Here is a 22,195-nt window from a genome sequence, read left to right on the forward strand (position 1 = left end):
CCCATAAACGGAACTGGCGATGGCAAGCACTGCCACTGAAAATGCATAGGTGGTAGATGTCTTTCATCACCCAGTGAAATACTACCACCTTGCTCATTAGAGACCTGAAGTGGCTGGAGCCATATCTGGTCACTAGAGAAAATGTTCTGGTTTCTGTTGCCCTCACTCTTCCCACAGTGAGAGTGATACCCTCAAAGACAACCAGTCTCACTGTAGGGGACTCAGACCCTCCCCAATTAAAAGGTACAACAGTCAAACGGTTCTGCAGGCCAGCCACTGGTTAGTACATGGGACAGAACCAGGAGTAACAAACCTGGAGGCTTCCCAATCAGCTAGTGAAAAATCCTGCAGCCACGTATTTTGCCAGTTCATGACTGAAGGGAGAACAAATACTGTGGCTGCAGGGGTAACTGTTGAGACCACGTACAGACAGGACACCGACTCCCCTCTGTGTGGGCGGTGTGTTTGCGAGTGTCATCTCTCTTTCTGCATGCCCCACTTTCTTTTTATCTCTTCATCATCAAACACAATGAACCACAACCGAAAGAAATGTGTTTTTACTGCGGATCTCAAAAATTCTCCCACACAAAGTAGTTCAAAAGAACCCATAAAAAACATCAAAAATCTAACCAAAAAATCATAAAAGATGACAGAAATCCAACCAAAGAACCCACCAACACAAATTCTTACCAAAAAATGTGCACCACCACTATCTACAGTCATCTAAAACCTGAACTACTATTCCTTTTAGAACCCCAACTGGCATCATCAACAGTCACTGTACACCTCAACTGCCCACATTGCACATTACATAGCTGTTTCTGAAATAAGAGTGGCACTTGTGCATTCGTGAGAACCGACTTAATATGTCAGAGACTGCAAATCCTTGAATCCCCACTGCTTGATCTGATTTGGCTCAAAATTTTTCTTCCAAATCAACCGGTCCTTTTCATATGCTCCCTCTCTCGCTCTTCAAATTCCATCCATTCTGACCTCTTCAACTTTCTCTCTCTAAAGTTCGAATTTTTACAGTCTAAGTACCCCAATAGTGAGGACTTCAATGTCCACAACTCATATTGGCTCCCCTTCTCCAGTTTTACCAACCAAGCAGGTAGGGATGCTGAGGTGTTTGCCATCAGCAATGACCTATCTCGGATCATCAATCTTCCCACCAGAATACCAGGCAATCATCTCCAATTTGCCAACACTCTTAACCTCTTCCTAACAAGCTCCCTTTCCAGGTATACCATGGCTGGCTGTCAGTTCTCCTCTTGGAAACTCAGACCACAACCTCATACAAGTGTCTTTTACTGCAGAAAAACAACCTACACCCAGCAGTTCATCTAATGTCCTTTGGCACTACAAGGGTGCCAACTGCCTCTGTGATCTATTCCTCCTCATGGTCCAACTACTGCTTCAGTTCTACTGATCCAAACACCTGCTCAGACCAAATAACAGAAATCATCCTCACAGGAATGAAGGCTTTCATCCCCTATTCCACTCCATATTCTCAGCCACCATCCAAGCCTTGTTCTCAAAAAAAACTGTGCCAATGCTGTAAAAGAAAAAACCTCTGCTTAGCACAACTGGTTCAAGACCAAATCTCCAGCTGCCCTCTCTACCTATACTACAGCCTGCAACAGTTGCAAAAGAATCATCACCAAGTCAAAGTCAGATTTTGAAAGGGCCAAATGCTGCAAACTTGCCTCCTGCCCAAATGGCAGTCACTCCTTCTGGTCCCTTGCCAAGACCATTGGATGCAATTTCTACCCACCCTGTTTACCACCACTCTCGCATCCAGATGGTACTGAAGTCACTCACCAAAAGATAAGGCCAATTTACTTGCATCAGCAATGTAATCACTCTTGTCTACCAATTCCTTCATTGATGACCTGGGAAAAGTTCCCTTCACTCCACAAAGAACGGCTCCCTCCATGTCTCCCACGCCTGCAACTGGATCGTGAACTTTCTCGCTGGTTGCTCACTACTTGTCATGGTAGATGGCTTACTTTCCTCAGATTTCCCCACCAATACAGGGGTACCCCCAGGGTTCTGTTCTTTCACCCACTCTCTTCTTCGTATATAAACGAACCTGCTCTCATAGACTTCCAATCCTATCCATAGCTCTGATGATGATGATGACAGTACACACACTCCATTCCTCCTTTTCATTCGACAAGCCTGTTAGTGCTCAAGTATTAGAATACTCAAGATCTACCATGACCAGGGACCTGAACTCAGATCTAGCTATATCCCAGTGGGGCAAGGTCAACCTTTGTAAACTTCAATGCCACCAAAACCCAGTTCTCTCTGATGTCTCGCAAGAAAGAGCTCACATTCCTCCCTGTAACCTTCAGTAATAATGAGACATTCAAACACAATCAGATTTCCCTTCTTGGCACGACTTGCACCTTTAATCTTTCCTGGCACAACCATATTTCAACTACAGCTGCCAAAAAACTTGGTGTACTTTTTTGCACAAGACACTACTTCACACATTCACAGCTAACTCTATACAAAGCCCAAATCTGCCCAGCCGTGGAATATTGCTCCCATATTTTGGATGGTGCACCAAAATCCTCTCTATAATTGCTCCATTCTATCCAAAAGAGGGCAATCCAGCTAATTAATGATCACTCTCTCACAAACCCAGTTCAATCCCTCTCTCATAGACGTTCAGTTTCTGCCTCTTGCCTCTTCTACAGATACTTTTATTGGCATTGCTCTACTGAATTTGACCACTATTATTCCTCCACTCTCCTCCAAACTCATTAAAACAAGAGTCACTGCTAACCAACACCTGTTTACAGTCCACCTTAAAATTCACTGAACCAACATTGCTGCTTCCTTTTTTTATTCCATCTACTTCTGCCCACTCTGCTTTCCCAAAAGACTACAACCATCAGCTGTTCAAGCAAAATGTGAACAGACTCCTCCTTTCTTCTATTCCTCTTGCCCACACATGACACTAGTGTACTATAGGTCTTGTGGTACCTTTCGTGTGTGGATTAGATATAAAAAACAAAAATAATAAAAATAAAAAATGCACCATATTTGTATAATTTACAGTTCTAATAGAACAGCATGAATTTATAGCTTTCTAAATAGGAAGCTGACTTCTTCACAACAGCTGTGACAATCACTTTTCTCCTCCCCATAAGCTGAATGACAGACTAGTGTTCATCATTTGTGACCTCTGTGTAAGTGGAGGTGACCAAGTATAAAGTTGAATGACTGCTGAAGTTTTCAGGTTATTTTGGATTTTAACTGTATACACTGCACAAATTTAATTTATTATGATTTAATTTCAAAGTTTAAACCTTAATTCCATTATCATTTTTATAATTTCATGCTCTTCTAGTTCTTTCTTATATGCCTTCCATTATAGTTTGAATTTGTACTTTCTTTCATGTTATTTGACCAGAGAAATAGTTTGTTCCTACTAAACCTTTGTGTTCTGTTGTCAAATTATGATTTCCCCAATCTTTGTTTTTTCCCCTTGATTTTCTTTTTTTATTTTCAGTGATTGCCTTAATTCTATTTCCCACCATTTCCTTTTTTTTCTTGAGTGGAGTGGATCTTTTTTTAAAAAATTCACCATAGTAAACCATCTATTAAAACAAACTATTTCTCTGGTCCCTAGAGATTTACTATAGCGAGTATCTCCTGCACTGCAATAAAGTTTACAGTTTTCAGCAGTTAATAATAAACATTACACAGAGCTACCTCATTACTAATGCATAGTGATTTCATTTCATATTTCTGCCACAGCAATGAAGCTATCAGATGGCTGGAAAGTGATGTTCAGTTTGCTATAATGAAGGTTTTGAACTTTTGCTGTTTGCAACAGTGATCTTAAAATAGTACTGGAGCTTACAAAGGAACTGTTCATAGTTTATTAAAGCTCACAGCTGCTTTATAGTGGTTTTCCCTATAAGGAATCACCAACTGAAGGCAGAAGTTGCGCTCAATGCACTCAGAAAGGGACTAGAAGAAATAACGGGCGTTTGTGTAGGATGAGGGGTTATTGGCATTTGGCTTTTTCAATGTGAGTCCTGAATTTGTTAAAGGCTTTCTAAAATGCTGAGCGAGACTGAAGCAGGATTGTTTTGGCACACTAGCTGAATGATGCCTTGGACAATGCACAAAGATTTTGAACAGAATGAGAGATGAAGACTGAAGTTCGTTGCTTCAACAAAAATTATTGTGATAACTTGATCAGAGCACGTATTTAGATTATCATCATCATCATCAAATTCCTGCCATGTACCCTCAAGGGGTGTACAGGATAGTAACAAGACTCCAACATTATCAGATCTTATATTTCTATCGTCTAAGGAACTTTGTACCGTATCAATCCACCTATATCTTGGTCTTCCTCTGGGTCGTTTTCCTTCCAACCTGACAGAGAACACTTGTTTTGCTAATCTTTCCTCGCCGATTCTGTTTAGGTGACCATACCACCTGAGATTAGCTCTGCTAATGCATTCCTGGATGCACACAATGTCAAGTTCTTTCCTAATATCCTCGTTTTTAATATGATATTGCCATTGATGCCATCTGTTCACGCCTATAATCTTTCTCAGGACTCTCATATCTGTGGTCTCTAGTCTTTGGTCAAGTGTTTTACTTCTGACCCAGCTCTCAGATCCATAAGTTAAAATTGGTTTGAACACAGTCTTGTATACAGCTAATTTAGTGTTCCGACTAATTTCTTTCATATTCCATATGAATTTATTCAATTGACTTCCCACGATACCAGCTTTGCTGATTCTGTTGTCTATTTCTATATTTAGTTTATCATCTTCAGTAAAAATTGTGCCTAAGTAGCTGAAATGTTTTACTTGTTCCACAGGTTCTCCATTCACAACACAGTTGACATTTTCAATGATTCTGCCTATTTTCATTGTCTTTGTCTTTTTATTGCTGACTTCCATACCATATCTATTACAACAGCTATTCAATTTAGTCAGAGAATCTTGCAGACTTGTAGTGGATTTATTTAGAAGTATAACATCATCCGCATAAAGCAAAGAGCTGACATTAACATCTCCAATTTTGATATCAGGTTTAATACCACATTCCTTCATAATGTGATCCATATAGATAATGAATAACAGAGGGGATAATGTACATCCTTGTCTCACACCAGATTTAACATTAAACCATCTTCCTGTACTTCCTTCAATTCTAACTGCTGACACACAACTCAAATAAAGACTAAGTATTGCTTGATATAATGCCCCATTGACACCATATAGCTGCAGCGTATTGAATAGCTTCTCTCTTGGCACCTTGTCATATGCCTTTTCCAAATCGACAAAACTTAAATACAGATCTTTGTTATATTCCCATGCTTTCTCGACTATTTGTCGTAAAGTGAAGATCTGATCCTGACAGCCTCTATTTGGCCTGAATCCAGCTTGTTCTTCACCGAGCTTTTCTTCCACAATTCTTCTCAACCGTTTCTCAAGTATACTTGCATAGATCTTGCCAGGAACACTCAGTAGGGAAATACCTCTGTAATTCTCACATTCAGTTTTATTTCCCTTTTTATATATGGGTACTATGACAGCTCTACTCCAATCATCGGGAATTCGTCCCTCTGTCCAGGCTTTCTGAACTATGCAGTGCAGCCACTGTAAGACTCTTATACCACCATACTTCAGCATTTCTGGTCGAATATCATCTACTCCTGCTGCCTTTCCACAATTCAAGCCTTTGATGGCTTTTTCTACTTCAAGTATGGATATGTATTCCTGACTGAATGCCTGGTCAGTGTTTTTTATCACTGTGCTGTCATCACTGCTTGTTTCATTTAGCAGTTTTTCAAAGTAATTACTCCATACTTCAAGGATATCTTTTTCTCCTGTTTTCATTTCACCTTTATCATCTCTATTTTCCTCCATTCCTAAGCTTCTTCAACAACCTCCAGAATATTTTGCCACCTTCTTGATATTTATTTTCTATATTCTTGCCAAAGTCCTCCCATGACTTTTGTTTAGCTAGTTTTACACACTGTTTAGCTTTCTTACATTTGTCTCTATATTCTGTAAGAGTAAAAGCTGACTTATTTGCCAGGAACTTTTGATATGCTTTCTTCTTTTCCTTCACTGCCTCTTTAACTTCCTGTGTCCACCAGGGAGTTCTGATTTTTTTATCCTTGCACACAACCTCACCACATGCCTCTCTGGCAGAATCAATCAATGTTTCCTTCAGAGTTTGCCACTGAATCTCCAAGGTTTGATTCCTGTTCTCAAACTCTTTCATTTTCTTTTCAATAATATTTCTGTATTTTAGTCTACAGTTCACATCTGAGAGCTGCTCAACTTTTATTCGCTTTAAAACTTTCTTACATGTTATTCTTTTCAATATGAAATTCAATTTTATCCTGCTCAAGACTAAATAGTGATCACTTCCAATTTCAAATCCTCTGTACACTCTGGTGTCCTGCACCAGGGAGAAAACATCACTATCAACAATAACATAGTCAATGAGACTTTTCTTATTCCTAGCCTCTTCTCTCCATGTGAATTTGTGCACATTTTTATGTTGGAACATGGTGTTAGTAATAACCAGTCCATGTCCTGAGCAGAAATTCAACAGATATTTGCCATTATTATTAGCTTTGCTCTTTTCTCCAAATTTTCCCAAAATATTTTTGTATGTCTCACACTCATTTCCTACTCTACTATTTAGATCCCCAACAAGGACCAACTTTTCCTTTTTCATTGTGTCAGCTGCTTTTTCTAAAGCCTCAAAAAATTCCTCCACTTCTACCTTAGTAAAACCTTCTGTGGGACCATAGGCACAAATAGTCTCATTGTCCAGTTCCCCATTCTCATATTTGCCCACATTACTCTACTTGAGACTGACTGCCATTCAAGAAGATTAGCCTCGTATTTTGTGTTGAATACTATGGCTACTCCTTCTTTTCCTTGATTGTCACTGCCTGAATATAACATTTTGTATTTATTGCTCAGAAAGATCTCACCAGTTTTGGTCTTTTTTGTTTCAGTCACCCTTATTATGTCGATCTGGTACTTATCTAATTCCTCAGCTAGCTCCATTTCTTTGCCATTCAGGCTTCTTACGTTGATAGTACCGATCTTTAACTCTGGTGATGTTGAGTTGGGGTTTGTTTTCAGATTTGTTCCAGTAGTTGACTTTTCGCTGTTCGCCCTGGTTCCCTGGCGAAAACAACGGGGGCCTTGTTTAACCGGGCGACGCCCCAGCCGGCATGAAATTTTGTCATGTTGTACCATCATTTTTTATTTTGGTTTAACCAATAAGAATACAATTTGGTCGGCTAAATCCCAAATTGCCAGCCCATCCTCGTTCGTTCAGTATCAAAGTAGATACCCGAATGATATAATCACGTAATCACAAGAAAGATATTTATTTAACCAAATATTTCGGTCTGGAAATAGCAGACCATCGTCGGTGGTATTACAAGAACAGTTTAAAAAAAAAAAAATATACAAGCTAGAATACTAACAATAGATCGTTGAAATTAGAACATGCCGCGTGATGTTATATCACTAAGTATGAAACGAAATATTTTGAAGTAGAAACATGATTGAATTTGCTATAAAAAAAAAAAAAAAAAAAAAAAAAAAAAAATTAATGAGTAATCTTGATTAGGCTTTCCCAGATTTTTGATATAGATATGCAGTCATTACGATTCAGGTTGGGATGATGGAGCAAGGCCTCCACGCTTTCCTTGAACAAACGTTCGAACCTATAACGGGATCTATGTAAGAGGCGCGTTTTGGACCAAAGGATGCTGTGGTCAGTTTCAATCCCGTGTTGAGCCAAACCAGACTTTTTAGGTTTATTGTGAAGAATGGATGATTGATGTTCTTGGATTCTTTTTTCAAGAGAACGTCCAGTCTGTCCAAAGTAAGAGAGATCACAGTTGCAAGGAATTTGATAAACTCCAGGAAGAGATAAAGTTGAGCGTTTGTCTTTAGGAGAAGGAAAATGAGAAGACAATTTGTTAATAGGAGAATACGTAGCTGTTAAATCATATTTCTTCAAAATTCTTGCGATAGGTTCTGAAATACCGGAGATATAAGGAATAGGTACTCGACGTATTGAATCTTTGTTGTTTTGTGGAGGATTATAAGATGTAAGAAGACGTTGAATACTTTTTTCAGAAAAGCCATTGAGTTTCATGTGTTGCTGGATAGTAGAAAGTTCTTTCTGTAGATAATCAAAAGTAGAACAATTAGTTTTGGCTCTTTTGATGAGACATTTTATAATTCCTGTTTTTTGACATGGATGATGGGCTGATTCTTTCAGAATATAACGACCTGTGAATGTTGGTTTCCTGTATACTGTAGTTGTAAGAATATTTGAAGATGATCGGATGAGGAGAACGTCTAAAAAAGATAACTGGTTGTTTTCTTCTAATTCCATAGTAAACTTTATGCGATGATGTAAGGAATTAATACTGTTTAAAAAGGAAGATAAAGTGTTTTTACTGTGAGGCCAAATAGCAAATATGTCATCTATATATCTTACCCAAAAAGATGGTAGAGGGAAACTAGATGTGAAGAGGACTTTTTCTAAATGTTCTAAATAAAAGTTGGCTAAAGCTGGAGAAAGAGGACTTCCCATGGCTGTTCCTTCTACTTGGCTATAAAATTTGTTTTGACATATGAAATAACCAGAATGTATAACGAAATCGAATAGTTTTATAATATCTTGAGGAAAGATGTCAGCAAGTAGTTTTAAAGTTTCCTTAAGAGGTACATTGGTGTATAAAGATTCTATATCAAAACTAACCATAAGATCTGTAGGTTGTAATGAGACATCTTTTAATTTTTCTAAGAAATCTGAGGAGTTTTTTAAAAAAGAACTCGAGTTGCCAATGTAAGATTTCAGTAATTTAGCTAGATATTTGGCTATACGGTAAGTAGGAGAATCAATGCAATCTACTATTGGACGAAGAGGATAGTCAATCTTATGGATTTTTGGAAGGCCATAAAATCTAGGAGGTCTTGCAAAATGAGTTTTAAGTCTTTCAATTGTGTCTTTATCCAAACTGATGACTTCATCAAGGAGAGAATTTAATTTCTTTAGTTGTCTGTTGGTTGGATTATAATCAATTTCTTGATATGTGGAGCGATCTCGAAGCAAAAGAGAAAGTTTTCTTCTGTAATTTACTGAGTCCATAACTACTGTTGCTTTTCCCTTGTCAGCTTTAGTGATAATGAGGTGATTATTTTTTTTCAAGGACTGTAAAGATTTCATATCAGAAGGAGATATGTTAGAAGGAGGAAGTTTAGCCTTAAGTAGAGAAGAAGCGACTTCTAGGCGAAGAGCATTAGCTTTATCGCTGGTTAGATGATTAAGATTCCTTTCAATGTTAACTAGGAAATCTAGATATGGTATTTTATTTGGAACAATAGAAAAATCATGTCCTTTTGAAAGGATGAGGGTTTCGCTTTTAGTCAAAGGACGTCCGGATATATTTACAATCCAATTATCTGGAGTTATGAATGGCTTGGATTGTTTAGACGAAAGAGCCTCATATTTACGGTTAAGATGTTGACTTAGTTTATTATAAGCACGTTGAGTAGAACGTTTAGCTACATTTAGAACTATGTGAGAAAGATGTGGATCCAAATTTGTGGATATATAGGTGCGTAAATCAGAAGTCTGATGACTGTGAATAGCAAGATCACGTTTAGCAGCTTTAAGTTGATTACGGATTAGAGATAAACTTGTGTTCCGGTAAATATTATGAGCTCCAGGAGATTTTATTGTTTCTTTAATCTTAGCGAAATTGGGAATAATCTTGTTGTCGCGGCACTTTTTTAAGAAATTAATCTTTGCTCGTAACCTACCTTGTATAACTGAAAGTTTTCCTAATTTACCAGTTATTTTGGTAGCATTTTCCCCGTGAACGTGATTATATCATTCAGTCTTATGTCGCAAGTATCCTTAAAACAACAAAGTAGATACCCAATTTAGATTAAGTATTTAGATTAAGAAATTAAAAACACTAGTCTGATAATGAAAAAGAGCTACAATGGTGGTCCATAAGTTTCCAACCTAACTTTTAGAGGTGACAAAAAGAAAACAACTGTGTCACTTTTCAACATAATTTCCCTTTACTTCAACACACTTTTCACATCTATGAATTAACATTTCTATGCCCTTTAAAAAATAGACTGTACTTTTTGCAAAATGGTCTAAAACTCCATCTTTCACCTCATTGTCATCTACAAATTTCTTCCTCGAAGGTCATTCTTCAGTTTCAAGGAGAGATAGTAGTCACTGGGTGCCAGATCTGGGCTGTATGGTGGGTGTTCAATCTTCTGGAAGCCACAGCAGCCTTTGCAACAAAAGCCATATGGACTGGAGCATTGTCGTGGAGCAGGCAAACACTATGACTCAGTATTTCTCGTCTCTTCTCTTTTATGCATCACACAGTTCATGCAGGAGTGAAGCATAATATTCTGCATTCATGGTGGTATTCCTTTCCTTGAAGTCAATCAAGAGAATTCCCTGGCAATCCCAAAAGATTGTTGCCATGATCTTCTTGTGGAGTGACCTTGGCTTTTCTCAGCGGTGCTTTGCCTGGTTTGTGCTAATCAATGGATTCCCTTTTGAAAAGAGAATCATAATAAAGGACCATGGTTTCATTTTGCTGAGATTTCTTTTAGCATCAACCATGTCACTGAGCAGTTCCTCCTCAACAAGAGAGACATTTCCCTCAGTCCGACCATCATGAGAATCATCTTCGATGCTCTCTCTTCCCAGGCGAAACTGTTTAGGCCATTCCTACATGGTGGAAAATGAAGGAGAAGTTTCCCAATAAACACCATCTAATTGCTGTTTGATAGTGCTTGGAGAAAGCCATTCTTTGGTGAACTTTACCAATATTTAACATTACGGCCACTTTGCTTGTCATGTGTTAGCCAAACAAGTGCCTCCAACTGAATAACGCAGGTAGAGAGTTGAAACTAGCACACCAAGCTCCCCGTAGATGGTGCTGTTGCAAATACCATTTTAAAATAGGCACAAAAAAGTCTGAATCACCGAGGGGGGATGGGGAGGGGGAAACAGATGCCATCACCAACCAACAGTCCATTCATGTAAATTAAGCATAATCAAATTCACCTGTAGATTTTGTTTTATACTCTTTCTGGATTGATTACGTTGAAATATTTAAAAGATTAAGTGATATCACTTATTATTATGATCACCATTTTAAGTATAAAGCTGATCACTATGCACTTCATCCAAATTAATATAAAGTAACATGATTTTGAGGGAAAACATGCTTACCTTTGATTTTTTTCTTGTTCCTCACATATTTCCACTATTTGCATGATATTATGATTTGCACATAGCTGAAGGGCTCCTATGTTGATTTGCACATAGTCCTTAAGAAATTCTTCTGCTAAGGCACGTACCTCCTTAGGCCATGTAGCACTCCACATAAGTGTTTGGCGATCAGGCTGAAAAGAATTTATTTTATCAACATAACCTGCTTTTGGTATTTTCCAAGTACAAAGTTTACCATAAGGTCTCTAAGATATGTTTATATATATATATATAAATTATATTACACAACATTTGATCTGCTTGTCTCAGCACATAAACTACCGATATTAGTTTCACAGAATTTCATAATCAGTGATGAAAGCCAAATGATTTCTTGCAGATTTCCTTTGTTATTATGGTATTTCTGTTTTCGTACAAATCTAATTGAGTACTGCTGCCTCATAAGCATATCTTCCTTAGTTGGTAAAATTGCCAACTCAACCTTTGGGTGATGATTTTCACAGCCCAGAAAAAATGACCACCACCCTGCTTACTGAAGGTCTGAAATGTTATTGCCATTTTTCATCTCAGGACTAGGTCAAAAGTTATCTCCCTCTTCTTTTTCCCTTGGTGACGGCCTTGATGAGTATGCTGAACATGCTATAACAAGCTACAAGGCCAGCATCTCTTCCATTTAAAGAGGTACTTGTGATTCAACAGATGTCATATGCACAATCTTTTGTCCCTATTGAATGTTCCTGCTCTATATGTTTCTAACATCACCAATGATGAAAGATACAATGAATAACAGTGATACTATGGTTGAAAAAAAATCTTCCCAAATATCAACAACACTTTAAACAACTAGAAATAAACTAAACAGAGCAGATAATTACATCAATTGCCTGTTCTGCATTTGGAGTTCAAGGTATTAGTAATTATCCATTCTACCTTTACTATGAGAGAAGAATTTATCTAAAGAAACAAAACAGTTCTACCTTCTATTAGTTGAGAGAACATTCAAACAAAAAAGAAGTATATATTAGTTTCTTCTGTTCCAATCACTAATAATAGTAGGAATGTTCAACGGTTCCTTCAATTTCATTTGAAAAAATTCCGGTAAAAAGCAGCTTGAAAATATTGGTATATACCAGTTGCCTTTAACAGACTGTATGTTCATGCACTTATTTAATGAAATCTCCATTGCATTCCTTAAATTTAATGATGTTTTGCATCCAAATATCCATACTTGAATTTACCACTATCAATGCTATGCTTTCCTTCTAGGCTTGTAGCTATTATTCTTCTCTTAGCACTCCCCATTTCACCAGCATTGACAGTGAAAGAAAAGATGCATGACACCAGGCAGATTATGTCAGTTACACCTGGATTCTTCGCTGTGGTTAGTGACATAGCTGTCAACATGTATGTATTTTTGTATGGAGGTAAATATCTTCCAAAAACTTCACTGAAATATTATTACTCCGCATTCCTCTTCAGTACTTTCTTGCTTTATATGTCTAATTTCTCTATGCACACTGAAGAACATCAGTTTTTGGTTTCGGAAGTGTTCTGCTCTGATGTCAACACAGCCATTTATGTATACGTTCACTTTTGACCATTATTACATACTTATACATATATTTTACAAAGAAACAAAGAAAACTTTGCATTATAAATAAATAATGATTGCAATTAATTAATGGAATGTGTATTTTAATTGAATAACTTATTCAAGAAATACACACAAGCTGTCCATTGCTAAGGCTATTTGGACACAATTCCTGCCATTCCATACTTTCACCTCTCTCTCTCTCTTTCTCACACACACACACATCTACACAGTATCATGGGGAAATCATCTGAAGATAAGTTCACTTCTTAGCATTAGTCTTTCCCTCTACCTCTCTCCAGGTCAGGTATAGTTTTGTAATTAAAAAAAATAATAATAATAATAATAAAAATTATGAAAGTTTATGGCTATTACTTCCAAAACCTTAGGGATAGACATGCAGTCTGTTCAATTAAGATCAGGATGTTGATGATGATGTAGTGTTTCCCACATTTCAAGGAATAAATTAATGAATTTAAATCTATTATAGTGTAACATTTTTAAATAGAGAATTTTGAGAGATTAATGTGTTTCCCACATTTCAAGGAATAAATTAACGAATTTGAATCTATTATAGTGTAACATATCTTAGGGGTTAGCATGTCCGTCTCCAGCCAAGAGGCTGCGGGTTCGAATCCCGCCGTGGGCATGGATGTTTGTAATTGTCTGTGGAAATACCAGTGGTGGCGGTCAGCGGTAGATGTCGTTGGTGTAGTTGCAGCCAATTATGAGTGGTGGAAGCAGAGTTGTAGTGTAGATGCCCTCCCTCGATGAGTCTTTGGAGGTGACAAATAATAATAATATTATTTATACGGCTATTTTGGCCTGTTTCCATTTAGGAGTGTCCCTTATTTTAAATACATTGGCTTTTTACTCAAGAATTTTTTTAAGGCATTATAAGTGTATTTTAGAGGTAAATATATGCAGACTAATAGAGGAAGAAATTTTGCACATACCTTGTTTGGATGTTACGATGTCTTCGTTCTCCATACTTCTGCTGTTAGGTCGATAAAGGGGGATAAGAAGTGTGGAGTGGTTGTTTGAGGCAAGGGGGGAAGATTAAATTAGAAAACCTGGGTTTTTTAAAAAATAATATATATACATATATGTATATTATTATATTTAAGGGTGCTTCTTTGGGAAAAAAGAAAGGAATTTATGGGAAACAGGACCGGGGGAGAGCGTTAACCGGGTGAAAGCCGTTTTGATCGTGTATTGTCATTGGAACATTTCGGGAAAAGTGTAGGGCTATGTCATGACGGCTTGGTGTATCTGCCTTAGAAGGACTTTTCGCTTATTGGTTGGAGTTGTGACCTAATTTTTATGTTGTGGAGTTTCCAACACTCAGAAATTAGGTAGGGTCGGTGGATGTTGATTGAGTTTTTGTCACATTTTATGGCCATTGTTTCCGATATTCTAAGTATTGTTTCGTTGTCTTGTTTGTCTATTATTATGGCCTTGTCAATTTGCGGGATATGTTTCTGTTCAAGGGAATGAACTGCTATTTCTGTCTTCCCTGTACTCTGTATTTTATTTTTCTTTTTGATGTTGCGTTTTTTTTTGTGTTTAAATGTTCTGGAGTACAGATGTTACAGTCACGGAAGTGTTCTTGTGGCCCATAAAGTCTAGCCCATAAAGACCTGATGGTAGAACCTGTGTAAGTGATATCACAGTCTTTTTTGGCAAGGAAATTTGTAGACTACATTGTGGTGTTCTAGCATTTCTTTGTGTGTGAGAGATTTAGTGGGTTTTAAGAGAGTTGCTAATTAGACATTGTGTGTACAATGTCTAACGTTCTGGGGATATCCACATGGTGAATACTAGCTTATAGTCCGTGTGTTTGAAAATGTATTTGTAGGCTTTGTATGTGTTTTGTATGTATGGCAGTTTGATAATCTTTCGTGTTGGGAAGTCTGTTTCGGTTGTAGGGTTGTTTTGATGGGTTTTTGTTGTTCTGTTTGCGTAATTTATTAGTTGTGTGGGATAGTTGTGATTTTTAAAAACCTGTGTTAAATTATTTAATTCTATGTTGAGATAATTACGATTAGTTGAGAATCTGCAAGCATTTATAAATTGTGAGAAGATGATTGATTTTTTAACTGAATATAGATGGTATGAACTGAAATGGAGGTAGTTTCCGATATGTGTGGGTTTGTGGTATATTTTTGTGGCTAATTTGTTGTTAGTTCTGATTAATGCCAGGTTTAAGAAATTGATGGATTTATTCTGTTCAGTTTCCATGGTGAATTTTAGTCTGTTGCCGTAATTGTTAAGGGATGTTTGTAAGGTGGTGATGTGTGTAGGTTCTCCAATGCATAGAATGTCATCCACGTATCTGTCATAACAGGTGATGACAGGGGAGGAGTGATTCTATGTGTGCCAGGAATAATTCTGCTAGTTGTTCACTGATATTTTGGCCCATATGGAGATCAAAAATTTGAACATATATGTTGTTGTTGAACTTAAAGCGGTTAGCTGATATTATGAGTTTGATCAAGTTTATGATGATGTCATTTGGTGTTAATTTTGTGGGTGCGTGCAGAGTGTGGTCCTCTGTGAGTAGTGTGTGTACAATGTCTAATGTTCTGGGGATGTCCACATTAGTGTATAATAAAGTTGCATCCAACGAGGAGAGAACGTCATCCTGGGATAAAGTAATGTTATTTATTTTCTGGAATAGGTCATCCGTATTTTTTTAAAAAAATAAATAACATTACTTTATCCCGAGAAGATGTTCTCTCCTCGTAGGATGCAACTTCATTATACACTAACTTGGATGTCCCCAGAACATTAGACATCGTACACACTACTCACAGAGGACCACACTCTGCACGCACCCACAAAATTAACACCAAATGACATCATAAACTTGATCAAACTCATAATATCAGCTAACTTCTTTAAGTTCAATAACAACATATATTCCTGGCACACATAGAATCACTTCTATCCCCCCCCCCCACGGCATCACCTTTTATGGCAGATACGTGGACGACATTCTATGCATTGGAGAACCTACACACATCACTACCTTACAAACATCCCTTAACAATAACAGCAACAGACTAAAATTCACCATGGAAACTGAACAGAACAAATCCATCAATTTCTTAAACCTGGTATTAATCAGAACTAACAATAAAACAGCCACGAAAATATACCACAAATCCACACATATCGGAAACTACTTCCATTTCAGTTCATACCATCCATATTCAGTTAAAAAAATTGGTCATCCTATCACAAGTTATAAATGCTTACAAATTCTCAACTAACCGTAATTATCTCAACATAGAATTAAATAATTTAAAACAGATTTTTAAAAATCACAACTATCCCACACAACTAATAAATTATGCAAACAGAACAGCAAAAACCCATCAAAACAACCCTAGGTTGTTTTGACGCCAACAAATACATTTGCAAACACACGGACTATAAGCTAGTATTCACCACGAACCAAAAATTAGCAACTCTCCTAAAACCCACTAAATCTCTCACACACAAAAAAATGCTAGAATACCACAATGTAGTCTACAAATTCCTTTCCAAAAAGACTGCAATATCACTTACACAGGTTCTACCATCAGGTCTTTATGGGCTAGACTACAAGAACACTTCTGTGACTGTAACATCCCTATTCCAGAACATTTAAACACAAAAAAAAATGCAAAATCAAAAAGAAAAATAAAATACGGAGTACAGGGAAGACAGAAATAGCAGTTCACACCCTTGAACAGAAACATATTCCCGCAAATTGACAAGGTCATAATAATAGACAAACAAGACAACACTTAGAATATCGGAAACAACAGCCATAAAATGTGACGAAAACTCAATCAACGTCCGCTGACCCTACCTAATTTCTGAGTGTTGGAAGCTCCACAACATAAAAATTAGGTCACGACTCCAACCAATAAGCAAAAACAAAAGTCCTTCTAAGGCAGATACACCAAGTCGTCATGACATAGCCCTACACTTTTCCCGAAATGTTCTGATGACGATACACGATCGAAATGGCTCACAATGCTCTGTTTTTAATGATCTCCCTGGCTCTGTTTCCCATAAATCCCTTTCTTTTTTCCCAAAGAATAGCCTTAAATATAATAATACAGTAAAACCTCTTTTTTACACTTTTCAGGGGACTGATAGGAAAAAGTGTAAATAGCACGAAATGTAAAAAAAAAGATTAAAAAAGGCTAATAGATGACTTACTGCTAGTATGTGAGTCTACATACTGCATAACAAAATTTAATAACTGAAAATAAATGAATTTACAATTACTTACATTTATCTATTTAAAAAAAATCTTTAATTCTTGATTGTTTTTGCTTTTCGTTGTTTTGACATAGTGCCAGATTGTTTTGCATTGAGTTCAATGCTTGACCTGTTTTTTACTATTGTGTTCAAAGTGGAATGGAGAGTCCAAGTTCTTTTACTAAATGCACACGTGTTCCGGCATGCCAATCTACACATCGCAGAATTGCCATCTTTTCTTCTACCGAAATATATTTTCTGTCTTTTTTCTCCATGTTACTAACATGGATAATCAACCACCACAACTTGAAAGCAACTTTCACATGCTAAATTACGTAGCAAAAATTCTGCAATATCAATTCGTACTGTGATTGAAAAATCATGATATCACTCATCACTACATTACTGCTGCAACCGTGCAAGTCACCGACATGGCGGAAACGAAACTTCTGCCAAAAGCAATGCTATCTGGGAACAGAAATGTGCAGATTTCTACAGAAATCGATTTGAAAATCAGTATTGCCACCCGAGAAAAAAAAAGCAAATCACGGGAAATAACATACACATCAAGTTGTTAATGGCGGGAAAACAACATATCGTAAAAATAGGCCTTAAGACTGGACCAACGGAAAAAGTAAATTGCGGGAACGTAAAAACAGGGTTTTACTGTGTGTGTGTGTGTGTATATATATCATTTTTAAAAAACCCAGGTTTCCTAATTTAATTTTCCCACCTTGCCTCAAACAACCCCCCCCCCACACACACACACACATTTCCTACCCCCTTTATCGACCTAACAGCAAAAGTATGGAGAACGAAGACCTCCTAATATCCAAACAAGGTATGTGCAAAATTTCTTCCTCTATTAGTCTGCATATATTTATGCCCTAAAAAATTCTTGCGTAAAAAGCCAATGTAATTAAAATAAGGGACACTCCTAAACCGAAATAGGCTAAAATAGCCGTATAAATAATAGTTTTTTAAGATGAGTAACATGGGAATTTTCCCAGAAATAATATCATCATCATCATACGTATCAAGGATGTAGGCCTAGTATGGCATGTTCAGGCCTTAGAAGTCATCGTTGAATCGATAAAGAGGACGTCCTGGTTTTCTTTTTCCTAATGGCTTGTACTTTAAGGCTTGTTTTGGTAATCTTTCTGTTTTCATTCTTTGAACATGTTCCATCCATCTATGTTTATATTTTTTAATTTTTTCAATTACTGGTTCTTGGTTTAATTCTTTCATAATATCTTTGTTTCTTTTGTGATCAAATAGGGTATACTTTGCATTTTTTCTCATAAACTTCATTTCTGCTGAAGTAATATCTCATAGAAATAATATCTATAATAATAATATTTAAATAGAGAATTTTGAGAAGACTTTCCTAACAAAAATTAGTCTAAAACTATAATTAGGCATAATCCACACCCTACAGAATATGGTGAAGATATGTGAATGGAATCATTATTATCTGGAAACATGGTCTCCCAAGCCAACAACAATTTCTGTATTCCCTTAATTCTTACAAACCTGCTATCAAATTTACATTAGAGCTTGAAAAAGATGGAAAATTCCCTTTTCTTGATATTCTCATCATTAAAAAGCTTGAAAGTGTTGTTTCTCTTGGAGTGTATTATAAATCTATGTATATGGAAAATTATCTTCATGCCTCATCCCTTCACCATCCTTCTCAAAAATTAGGCATAATCCACACCCTACAGAATATGCAGTTTAGATTATACAAAATGATAATCAACTCAACACAGAACTCATGACTCTAATTTTTTGTTCTCAATAGCTATTCCAAAAAAAAAGTTGATAATTTTTTGAACCTTACTGCTCATAATCAGAATATCCAATACAAATACTCTATCACAATACTTATGTTGGAAGTTTGACGATTAAAACAGCATCTCTTTACAAAGATCGCAGCATCAGAGTAACTGATGGATAGACATGCAGTCTGCTCAATTAAGATCAGGATGATGACGATGTAGTGTTTCCCACATTAAACTGTTTGTAGGCATCTGAGGTCTCCTAAAGATAGCATACCTTTCTACAAATACCCAGGAATAAAAAGAATTCCATGTGTGTGTGTGGTTTAGCCTACACAGGACAGACAATCTGTCCTTTGAGGACAGATTATTTGAGGTTAGAAAGAAAGAACATATTTCAGATGTTGACCATAAAAGAAAGAAAATACAGATCGGCTTTGGTCAACCATAACCAACCATGCAACTGATTAGAGCTTCTCAATCATGACAATAATATTGTAATATTATTGTCATTACCACTCCTCTATTTGTATCCATGACAACTACTTATCCTACAATAAGTATAGAACTTGCTTCCATAATAATTTAAATAAGGATTTAACCTATTGTGGAAAATCATAGAGATGAAGAAAGTATTAAAGATTAACCCTCCTCTTCAACCTTTGAAAACCTAAGTCAATTGTTAAGAAAATTAAATGCATTTGATGAATTTATATTTAAAGTGATTGTGTAATGTGTTTCTTTAGACATTGATGAACTCTTTTTGATTTGCAAAACAGAGATCTGATGTCTTTAGGAATAAGACTGCAATTCAGGAGATAATGCAGGCTGGCTTTATTTTATTTTTTATAAAATAAAGGACTCTCTCTGGGGCTAATTTCTAGAAAATCTCTTTGCATGCCTTGCAAGGCATGCAAAGAGATTTTCTAGAAATTAGTAGGAAATTAGTAGGACCAGAAAATGACTTTTTGAATTCCCAGATCTGAAGTTGGAGAGCACACGATATTGTTTGGGCTTAGGTCTCTTCTGGTCCTACATGTGGGGGACCATACTTTGATGCAATGTTTTCAGTAAGAAGTTACAAAAATAAAATAAAAATAAAATAGGCTATAGTTACATTAATAAAACCAGAATCCAGAATACATAGTGGTATATATTTAACTCACCCTTATCTGTTCAATTATTTTTCTTATTTGTGGTTCAAAACCCATATCAAGCATTCGATCTGCTTCATCTAAGACAAGATAAGTACAACGCTTCAAGTTTATTTTTCCTTCTTCCAAAAAATCAATAAGCCTTCCTGGGGTTGCAATACAAATTTCTACACCTAAAATGACAGGAAGAAAAGCAGAATTAAAATATGTAAAACACAATAAAATGTTCAAATAAAAAGAGAGAATAAAAGAAAAATTCTTTAATGGACCCTCCCTACACATACTCTCCCCCCCCCCCAAAAAAAAGAAGGCAACTCCTCAGTGATGGATGGTTTCAAATATCCAGTTGATTCACAGTGATTTTCTTTGTATTTATGATAACCGGAAAGCTTTAATAAAGGACATAATTATGGAGCAAGGTATATTTATGGTATTTGTCGAAGTTAATGGGTATAGATAAAACTAATGAATTTACTCTCTGAATAAATAAACATAAAGGAACGTACTTTTAATGCTTCTATAAATTTCTAGTATCATAAGCATAAAATGCATAGAACAGAGATTATTTTTCATCTTCATTAATGAAGTTCAAAACTAATAAATTTTCTGGCCAATAACAACCATTCAGAGCCTCCACAAGTCAATCAGTTTTGATGATACCCTTTGGCTGGAAAGATCTGGGATTCAAATCCCATCTAGGGCATGAAGAACCTTTATCAGTGTTTTCCAACTGAAGATAAGTTGGTCTCATATGGAGGTGGCAGAGTTTTCCCCTCTTGGAAACTTATCATTCCACATGCAGGCAAACAGGCCAGGAGAACACACATACATAATTTACATAGAAAGTATACTTATAGGCATAGATCTAATCACCACGTTATCCTGGAATCATGGATACAAAATCCAAGGATCCTTGGATGGTTATGGCCACCTCAGGACCCAGTAAGAACCAGAGAAAAAGAAGAAATAACACCTATAAGAAAGATTAACTATGGAGAAGAAAGCTGAGATCTGAAAAGTAGGGACAAAAATAAAAAAAAAATAAAATAAAATAAAACATCTTTATTGTTGAGTTGTCGTAGACACTTCACTTAATGTGACTAAAATGTAACAGGGGCACATTATGAAACATAATGAAAGTGGAAATATCATAGACCACAAAAAGGAAAAAAAAAGATGTCATTCTGGCATGTAAAGGAAAATAACAATAGTTTACCCTTCCTGGACACCTTAGTGATATGCCTTCTGAATGGTAACCTCTCTTTCACTGTATGTAGAAAACCCACTCACACAGGCAGATACATTCACAAACTTCCCCACCACCACCTCTCTCAACAATATGGCATCATTAAAACTAACAAATAGAGTCTATAATCTTTGTTCCAGTGGAACCTCTCTTTCAACAGAACCCAACCATATACACAACACCTTCAGTGCTTACAGAATTAAAAAAATAATCAATCCTTTCCCCATTCCTAACCATCCCCTTCAGAAGGATTTCAGAAATGCCATCACCATCCCCTATACCTGGGGCACATTGGAAAAAAGAAACAAGAACAGACAGGTCTTTAAAAAAGTACAACCACTACAATCTTTGAAGCCCAACTGGAAAAAACTGGCTACTCATATCCATTCTAGCAAAGTTCAGCTTCCTTCTCTCTCTCAGTGCCTGGAGTATACAAAGTACCCTGTTTCTGCAAGCCACTATCCATTTAGATGAACACAAATCTTACACTTGCAATCAAGAATGTGGTCAATTTGGCTATGTATTGGATACCACTCTCAGGATCTTCTGGAAGAAAACCACCATGCTCCACCATAGTAAATATAAAAAGGGTTAGAAATAAAACACTTGACCAAAGACTGCAGATATGAGAGTCCTGAGAAAGATTAGGGGCATGAACAGATAGCATAAATAGCAGTATCACATTAAAAATGAGGATATTAGGAAAGAACTTGGCATTGTTAGCATCCAGGAAAGTGTTAGTAGAGCTAATCTCAGGTGGTATGGTCACTTAAACAGAATGGGAGAGGAAATTACCAAAACAAGTGTTCTCTGCCAGGTTGGCATAAAAAGACCAGAGCAAGACCAAGGTATATGGAGATTGATACAG

General features: G+C 36.6%; 1 protein-coding gene across 2 annotated transcripts in view; it reads right to left on the reverse strand.

The window, feature by feature from the left end:
* Positions 1-22,195, reverse strand: part of LOC150105224 (uncharacterized) — a 378,667-nt gene that overhangs the window by 218,765 nt on the left and 137,707 nt on the right. For both annotated transcript variants that reach the window (XR_016548564.1, XM_090395544.1), the window contains exons 7-8: positions 20,094-20,254; positions 11,302-11,474 (exon numbers count right to left, since the gene is read on the reverse strand). Coding sequence is in view for 1 of the 2 variants with exons in the window: in XM_090395544.1 (XP_090251670.1) it covers positions 11,302-11,474; positions 20,094-20,254 (334 nt within the window). In the remaining variant the exon portion in view is untranslated. The remainder of the gene's footprint in view (positions 1-11,301; positions 11,475-20,093; positions 20,255-22,195) is intronic.

The sequence above is a fragment of the Typopeltis vanoorti genome, chromosome 7, assembly GCF_054136105.1.
Source record: "Typopeltis vanoorti isolate ZY-2024b chromosome 7, IOZ_Tvanoo_1.0, whole genome shotgun sequence".
Classification (NCBI taxonomy): domain Eukaryota; kingdom Metazoa; phylum Arthropoda; class Arachnida; order Uropygi; family Thelyphonidae; genus Typopeltis; species Typopeltis vanoorti.